Source organism: Magnolia sinica, chromosome 1 (assembly GCF_029962835.1).
Source record: "Magnolia sinica isolate HGM2019 chromosome 1, MsV1, whole genome shotgun sequence".
Taxonomy (NCBI): domain Eukaryota; kingdom Viridiplantae; phylum Streptophyta; class Magnoliopsida; order Magnoliales; family Magnoliaceae; genus Magnolia; species Magnolia sinica.
The window spans coordinates 2,235,591-2,244,366 of NC_080573.1; the positions used below are offsets into that span (position 1 = coordinate 2,235,591).

At 38.8% G+C, this 8,776-nt stretch overlaps 1 protein-coding gene across 1 annotated transcript; it reads left to right on the plus strand.

Annotated features, from left to right (window-relative positions):
* The first annotated feature begins 1,230 nt into the window (after nt 1–1,230).
* LOC131236461 (probable LRR receptor-like serine/threonine-protein kinase At3g47570) lies at nt 1,231–6,063 on the plus strand. The gene is made up of 2 exons (XM_058233648.1): nt 1,231–3,962; nt 5,369–6,063. Exons 1-2 carry the CDS (start codon nt 1,283–1,285, stop codon nt 5,806–5,808), a joined length of 3,120 nt encoding a protein of 1,039 aa, XP_058089631.1. The 5' UTR covers nt 1,231–1,282; the 3' UTR covers nt 5,809–6,063.
* The last annotated feature ends 2,713 nt before the right edge of the window (nt 6,064–8,776 follow it).

Sequence of the window (8,776 nt, forward strand, 5' to 3'; positions counted from 1 at the left end):
TTTTCGAGCTCAAAAAACCAGCTCGACTCGGCAAACTTAGCTTCAAACTAAGTCAAATCGGGCCTTTTTGAGTCAAGTCGAGTGAGTGTACACCCCTAGTTAAACATAGACATGCTCTCCAAGATGTTACGGTCGAAAACCAAGAGTGCTCCCCATTCGTAATAAGTTCCTGTGCAAGGATTCTGGGTGGGGTGCACTATGCTGTTTGTGAGAAATCCAACCTGTACATCCGTTTTTCAATCACATTTCAAGATATGCGGCCAAAAATTAGGAGGATCCACAACTCAACTAGGCCATATAAGATAAAACAGTGGGAAAATGAATTCCTACCGTTGAAACCTTCTTAGGCTTGGCTTGACCGTTTACAAGGTCATTTTTAGTGGGATGAAGTGAAAAAACTAAAAACTTAGACTGATACAAACCTTTTGTGGCCATATAAATATTTCAACAGTTGTCACAAAATCCCCGATGTTTCCTCTTGTGTGACCCATTTTAGTCTTGGATCCACCTCATTTTTGGTAAAATATCCTAAAATGTGATTGAAAAACGGATGAATGGGTTGGATTTCTCACAAACAGTGTAGTGGGCTCCACTCAGAATCCTTGCCTGCGAAAGGCTTTCGCACTAAATCCGCGTCCATTACACAATCTATCGTAACAAATAATAATAATAATCCATATAAATGCGTACCTTTTGGGATCTTTTTATGTACATGCACCTCTCGAAATATTTAAAACATGACAGGTAAGTTTGGAAATAAGGAGAAAAAACGGTCTCTTACCCCTTGACCAAGATCAAACGATGGAATTGTGCCCTTAATGTTCTAAAATGGCAAATTTGCTCTTAGAATCTTTCTTTTTTATGCATATAACCCATTGCAATGCTAGGCATATGAAAGATCCTAGAAGGACCACGTAAAGTCCATTAATATAATTATATATTAATACACAAGAATGTGAGGGGTTAAGCCTAGAGTAAATGGTTGTTTGACATAGCATTAGAGCTGCGAATCGCACCAAATGGACGGTGCCTGAGAAAAATCCCTCCCCCCAAAAAAAAAAACAAGTAGAAGATAGGGGCCGTAGGTCTGTCAACGGGCTGGACACAGGTAAGTCTCTGTACGGATTTTGAAGTCATTCGGTGCGGGCCTTCGGGCCGGCCCTTTCAAAATTCCATTGACACCCGTAGTTGGCTGGGCAAATCATCAATGAGGCCTGGTCTGTAGATAAAAGAAGAATCGATTCACTCTATATTTGTCATTCCTGCGTTCACGAACTCGATCATGGAGCTACCGCCCATGAGCGTAAGAGCGTTTTGGTCCTTCCTTTTCCACACGATCCTTCTCTCTTCCGTGGAAGTACCATGGTTGTTGGGATCTGCTGCTAACTTCTCCAACGAAACCGATCGGCTTGCGTTGCTCGACTTCAAACATCTGATAACCGACGACCCTCACCGTTCCATGAGATCTTGGAACCATACTCTCCACTTCTGTCAGTGGCAAGGAGTCACATGCGGTCGCAAGCATCCTCAAAGGGTCACTGCCTTGAACCTAACTGGCCAGAACTTGGTGGGCACCATATCTCCCTTCATAGCAAACCTCACCTTCCTCAGGAGAATCCTTCTTGAAGACAACAACTTTCATGGCGCGATTCCTCAGGAGATAGGTCAGTTGTTCCGCTTGCGGTTTATTAGTCTGGTCAATAACTCATTCACTGGAGAAATTCCGGCAAATCTGACCCACTGTACACAACTCCAAGTCCTTCGTCTTTCCGGAAATCGACTCACAAGGAAGATTCCAACTGAGCTTGGCTCTCTATTGAAGCTCACGGAATTAAGTCTTCGTATGAATAATCTTATAGGAAGCATCCCACCTTCACTTGGAAACCTTTCGTATCTCTTTTTTTTTTATCTCTCAGAAAATAGTCTGGAGGGCAGTATACCAGATGAACTTCATCGATTGGTTAACTTAAACTTTCTTCTCATAAGTGAAAATGAACTGTCAGGTACGATTCCACCAAGCCTATACAATCTCTCATCTCTTTATGTTTTGGACGTGGGAGTGAACAGATTGCATGGAAACCTCCCACCTAACTTAGGCCTCACTCTTCCTAATCTCCAAAACCTTTATGCCCCAAGAAACTATTTCACAGGACCCATACCAGTGTCATTACCCAATGCTTCTGGACTCGTAATTATCGACCTTGGTCGCAATAGTTTTAGCGGATCTGTGCCTCTGAATTTTGGAAGCCTCAAGGGTCTCTCCTTCTTTGTTTTGGGGGAAAATGAGCTTGGAATTGGGAAAGCACGTGACTTGGGTTTTCTCAATTCTTTGACCAATTGCAGTAGCTTACGAGTGCTGGATATAAGCAAAAATCATCTCAGTGGTGAGTTGCCAGACTCCATTGCTAATCTCTCGACTCAACTGACGTTTCTATCTTTTGGAAGTAACAGGATATTTGGAAGCATCCCATCTGGAATTCAGAATCTTGTCAGCTTAACAGTGTTGGGTATGGAAGATAACTTGTTAACAGGTACGATTCCTGTTGGTGTTGTGAAGCTTAAAAAGGTGGAATTTCTTTCCTTCGGTAGAAATGAATTATCAGGGCAAATTCCGTCTTCCTTAGATAACATCACCAGATTATACATATTCAGTTTACAAGAAAACAATCTATCGGGGAGCATACCTTCAACTCTTGGTAATTGCAAAAACTTGCAATTCATGTACCTCGACAATAATTACTTTAACAGTAGCTTACCCAAACAAGTTTTCAGCATTATATCTCTGATTGAAGTCCAAGTTCAAAACAATTTTTTAACTGATATGCCATATGAAGCCGGTGACTTGAAAGCTCTTGGAACATTAGCTGTTTCTAATAATAAATTGTCGGGAAAAATTCCAAGCTGGCTAGGCAATTGTCTCAGCCTAGAGTATCTCTGGTTGGATGGGAACTTCTTTCAAGGATCAATTCCTCCAGCATTTAGTACTCTAAGGGGCCTTCAATACCTGGATCTTTCACGCAACAACTTGTCTGGAAAGATTCCACAGTACCTGGAGAACCTTTCAGCTTTGAATTATCTAAATCTATCTTTCAATAATTTTGAGGGTGAATTACCAAAACAAGGGGTCTTCAGAAACGCCAGTGAAGTTTCAGTGCTCGGAAATAGTAAGCTTTGTGGGGGCGTTCCAGAATTACAATTGCCTCCATGCCCTAGCCAAGCTTTCAAGAAACGTGGGATGTCACTTGCTTCAAAAGTGAAAATCTCAATAATTGTTGCTGTCCTGTGTCTTATTTCATTATCATGTTTCCTTACCACTCTTTGTTGGGTAAGAAAGGCGAGAAGAAAATCTTCTGCTGTGCCTTCTGTGGAGGATCCTTTCATGAACGTGTCTTATGCAGAGCTCTTTAAAGCAACAGATGGGTTCTCTTCTTCAAATCTGATTGGCACGGGAAGTTTTGGTTCTGTGTATAAAGGAATGCTAGATCGTGATGGAACTCTTATCGCCGTCAAAGTCCTCAACCTTTTGCAACAAGGAGCTCTGGGGAGCTTCATGGCTGAATGCGAAGCCTTGAGAAACATTAAGCATCGGAATCTTATTAAAGTCTTGACTTGTTGCTCAAGCACTGATTTTAAGGGAAACGACTTCAAGGCTTTGGTTTTTGAGTACATGCTCAATGGAAGTCTAGAGAAGTGGTTGCACAAAGATGAGCACGACCAATTGAGAAGGAATTTAAATTTTATTGAAAGGCTAAATATAGCTATTGATGTAGCTTTTGTATTGGATTATCTACATCACCATTGCCAAACACCAATCGTTCATCATGATTTAAAACCGAGTAACATTCTTCTTGATAATGACATGATTGCTCATGTGAGTGACTTCGGGTTAGCGAGGTTCATATCTGAAGATGCTCAATCCAGCTCGGTTGGCATAAAGGGATCTATTGGCTACATCGCTCCAGGTAACAATTTCATCTATTTCCTTTTATTATTATTTCACAAAGAAAGTGGAGACCAAAAAAATCAAGTGGATCTAATTAATTATTAAGTGGATCAAGCCATAGAAAACAATGATATATATATGTGTGTGTGTGTGTGTGTGTGTGTGTGTGTGTGTGTGGTGCACTTAATGATTGGATCAAACTCATTTTTGAAGTATCCCTTTTTTGTTTTTGGGGTGGATGGCCATGCTAGACAGGGGAGCTGTCATGTTAAAGCTTTTGAGGATGGGAAGTTGTCAACCATTTCCAAATGGTTTTCTAGCCCCACACATGCTTACTTTGGCATGTGGAACAGGTAGCTCTTAGCATGAACCAAATGCAAAAGTAGGCCCATCAAATCATTAGAGCAGTTTTAAGAGGCATGCTAAATATACTCATTCAAATGACATATTTGGCCTCCCGGATGTGGACTGTCCAACTTCTGCACATCTTATACCTGGGGAGCATCCCACATTCACATCTCCCACAAAGTTACCTTGTTAGCACTATTTTGCCTGTGGGGTAAACTTCTTATTTCTAATATATAGTTATAAGGCTTCAACTAGAATGGATATCAATTAACATAGTGAATATATATTTATTTAGATAAGCAATGTTCACATAGGATGTTGCATGTCAACTTTCACATGCAATGCTTTCTTTTCTATTTATAAAGTTTCATGAATTCTCATACCTGTATCACTTGTGTGGAAAGAGCCGTGATCCTCTGTTCCTGTGAAACAGAAATTTCTAATTCCCTGCATTTTGATTTGACCAAGTCATCACTAATGACATCATCACTGCTGCATTAAAGAGCCGTGAGCCAATATCAAAATGAAGGTCCAAGGACCCGATGCCAACTGAACCCAATTTTATCTAAATCTAGGTCATTAAAAAAAGTCCTTAAAGGACCCACTCCCAGCGAGATTCAAAACTTGATGGCATCAAAATCTCATTGATTTTAAAGATCTAGATATACAAAGTGTTACTCACTGGCACCCCACATGAATAACACCATAATAAGGTATAGGTATGAAGAATTCTTTCCTGATAATGCCTTTAGTTAAGATGTGAAATCATAACAATAACCTTGTGTGTGTGTGTATATATATATATATATATATATATATATATATAAAACTGGGGTATTGAGTTCTTTCATTTGAGTAGTAGAGCCTTGTTCAGTGTAGAACATCTTTGCAAGGACTTACAAGTTCACAAAATAGCAATTGATGTTAGCAATTTAGATATAAAAAAAAAAATGCCAATTACTTGGTTGAATAGTATATTTCTTATCACTCTCATCTGTCTCTCTCAAAATTCAACCTTTGATATTATTCATATATGAATGATCACTTACATTCCAATATGAGATGTATGAATTACAGAGTATGCGATGGGCGGTAAAGCATCTACACAAGGAGATGTTTACAGCTATGGAATCCTTATATTGGAGATGATCACTGGGAAGGGACCAACTGATGACATGTTTACGGACAATCTAAGCCTTCATCATTTTGCTAAGTTGGCTTTGCCTGAACAGCTACTGGAGATTGTAGATCCATTTCTCTTGGAAGAAACCAAAGTTACTCAAGACAGCAGAAATGATATCAATACAAAAGAGAGAATGCAAGACTGCTTGATTTCAATGGTCAAAATCGGTGTGTTGTGTTCTTCAGAATCTCCAAGAGAACGAATGGGGATGAAAGATGTTGTCAATAAAATGCACGCAATCAAGGACTTATATCTCGGGGCCAGGATTCACCAAGACATACAAGTTAGGTCGGGGTTGTCAGGTGAAGGTCCATCTTATCTCGGTCATTACTGAGATGTTATTGGTAGTTATATTAAGAAAAACTTCAAAATAAAAAGTGTTCGTTTGATACTTTTTTTAACAAGCTCTTGATCTTTCTTCTTTTTTTTTTAGACTCTTGGCCTAGGAGTGCGCTTGTATTGATGGTGAATATATGACTATGCTTTTCTTTTTCTTTGTTTTATTTCATGTTCAGCTAACATGAATGTACCAAGTCAAAGACATCATCTTATTACAATAAAATTACTATCGGGTCATTGAGATGTTTAATAGCTAAAGCATTTTATTCAACCCTTTGCAAAATGCAATCACAATCCAATGGAAGTGCTTCAGCAATTGGAGTAGCAACTGGAGAGTAACCTGAAGAAGTATTCATGAGTCCCATTAAAAAATTATGTTTTTTTGCCTGATGAATTGAAACATTGCTCTACTTCAAATATCCATATATAGATAGACCACCAACAAGATGGTTTGAATCTGTTTTTGGAGTGTAGCAGTGTTGCCTAGCTTCTTTGGTGTGGTGCAATAGACAGTCTAGTCCTGGTTTTTTAAAAAAAGGAGCTAGTGTGCTGTGGTTTGTTTGGATGGGTGCTTTTTGGTTTGTTGAACGGCAAGCTAGAGCTGGTGATATGTTCCAATGAGGCTGCAGAAGCTTTGCATTTGCTGAGAATGTATAAGCTTCAGTTGCGGTTTCTTGGCAGCCATCTCAGGCCATCCATTTTGGGTTTTTCTGCTATGTAGCTCTCAGGGTGTTCTGAGGGTAACTCAGTACGGTCTTATCGTACCGAGTAAACTCAGTTGGGCCCACCTTGAATGTATGTGGTCTATTCACGCAATCCATCCGTTTTTCCATCTAATTTAAGGGGTTGATCTCAAAATTGAAGCATATTCAAAGATCAAGTGGATCATACCACTGTAAACAGTGGGGATAATGATTTCCACCGTTGAAAGCTTTCTAGGCCCCACAGTGATGTTTATTTGTCATCAAACCTGTTCATAAGATCATACATACATGGATGAAGGGAAAACACAAATATAAGCTTGATCCAAAACTTCTGTAGGCCCCAAGAATTTTTCAACGGTATCCGTTGAATTGAATTGTTTCCTGTGGTGTGGTCCATTTGAAAATTAGATATTTCTCATTTTTTAGCTCGAGACCTAATTTTATCTGTTAAAATGGATGGACGGAGCAGATAAATTACATAAATATGGTGTACCTCACAGAGTTTACTCAGTTGGCTAACCATGGTGAGTTACTCGCTACGGAATCCGCTTCCCATCACACCAGTCTCCGCGGACACGGATCTACTGTGAAGGCCTTTCGTAGTAAGTTCCTGCCAAAGGATTTTGGGTGGGGTCACCGAGATGTTTGTGAGAAATCCACCTATCCATCCATTTTTTTGAGCTCATTTTAGAACATACAATGAAAATCAAGTTGTATCCAATACTCAAATGGACCAGACGAGAGGAAATAGTGGAAATTTAGTGAGCACAATTGAAGCATTCTTGTGGCCATAAAAGTTTTGTATCATTCTATCTTTTCAGTGTTTTCACTCAATCCCATTGGGAATGACCTTATAAATGGTTTGGAAATCATATAAGCATAAAGGTGGAGCTCAGGAGGGTTTCAACAGTAAGAATTTCTTTCCCTGATTTTTCCTCTCGTGTTACCCTTTTAATTTTGTAATTTCTACTCATAGTGCATATTGCTTGCTTTGTGACGTGGTTTTTTTGTTTTTTTTTTTTTCACAAAGATTTTTCTATATAAAAATTGGATTGTACTTGTTTAGGTTTAGTTGTATGATTGTGAGTATTTTGCTTGATTCAACTGTGTTCAAGGAGTCTGAAAATGATATGGAGTTAGTGGAATTTTTGCTCAAGAATACTATGCACATGCTTTAACTCCCAAGAGCTTGTGCACAGATATTATTCACGTTTGAATTGGTCAAGTAGAGATGTGCTGAGGCCATTTGGAAGTGGAGATTGAAGAGTTGATTCACATGTTCCAATGCGGCATGAGCCACATCTGAAGTTGGTCTGCCATGATCATGAGATTGATGTGGCCCAAGTACAACATCTAAACTTGTTATTATAACTTGTATGAAATTAATTAGTTTTGGTTGTGTTTGGATGCACTATTATATCGGATTGTAAAATTGACGCGGGGATGAACGTGATGAGGTCGATCACCATGTTCCTCAAGGATAACTACTTTGAATCTACAGAGCTTCTCTAGACTCCTCACAGAGACTTCTCAAATCTACAAGAAAAAGAAATAGAAATAATTTTAAAATATATGAAAGAAACTTGTTGATTGACTAATAGATTGAAATAAATGAGTTCACAATCCTTTAAATAGGAATACCAAGCAATAATAGAGAAATCGGAAGCAAACTATAAATAAAACTCCTAAAATTCGTAACTGACTATAAATAGTAAATTTACTTTTTATAGTAAGTTTCGTATGTGGCTTAACGACGTTATTCTCCTAATTATTTTAAGCACTTTTCATGTTGGACACAACTCCAAAAGCCCAACAGATGAGAGTTATAAAACTTACTATTTATAGTAAAAACAAAATTAAACATAGAATTTGACCGTTGATCTGATAGAATCTTGCAAATTCAATATGGGCAACCCAGCATATGGCTAAATTAGCTCGTCCTACCCCAAAATCATATATAGTACGTCGAGTAACTCATTCCGGTTTGCGAGATATGCCTATTTTAAGATTCTAACAATCTTAATGATTTCTGTCGTCAACTGGGCCTTTTCTAATCCATCTTAGCCATGAAAATGTCCACGACTCGCTTTATATCAGTCTCCTCCACTTCAAAAGAACTCATCCTCGAGTTCTCGTGCTTCTTCGGTTCTTGATACTCTATCTAATGCGCCATAACAATACCCGGATCAAAAGTTATGATCAATTTACGGTCCACCTTCTTTTAGACCAACTATGCTAGGAATGTATTTGTGACACGTT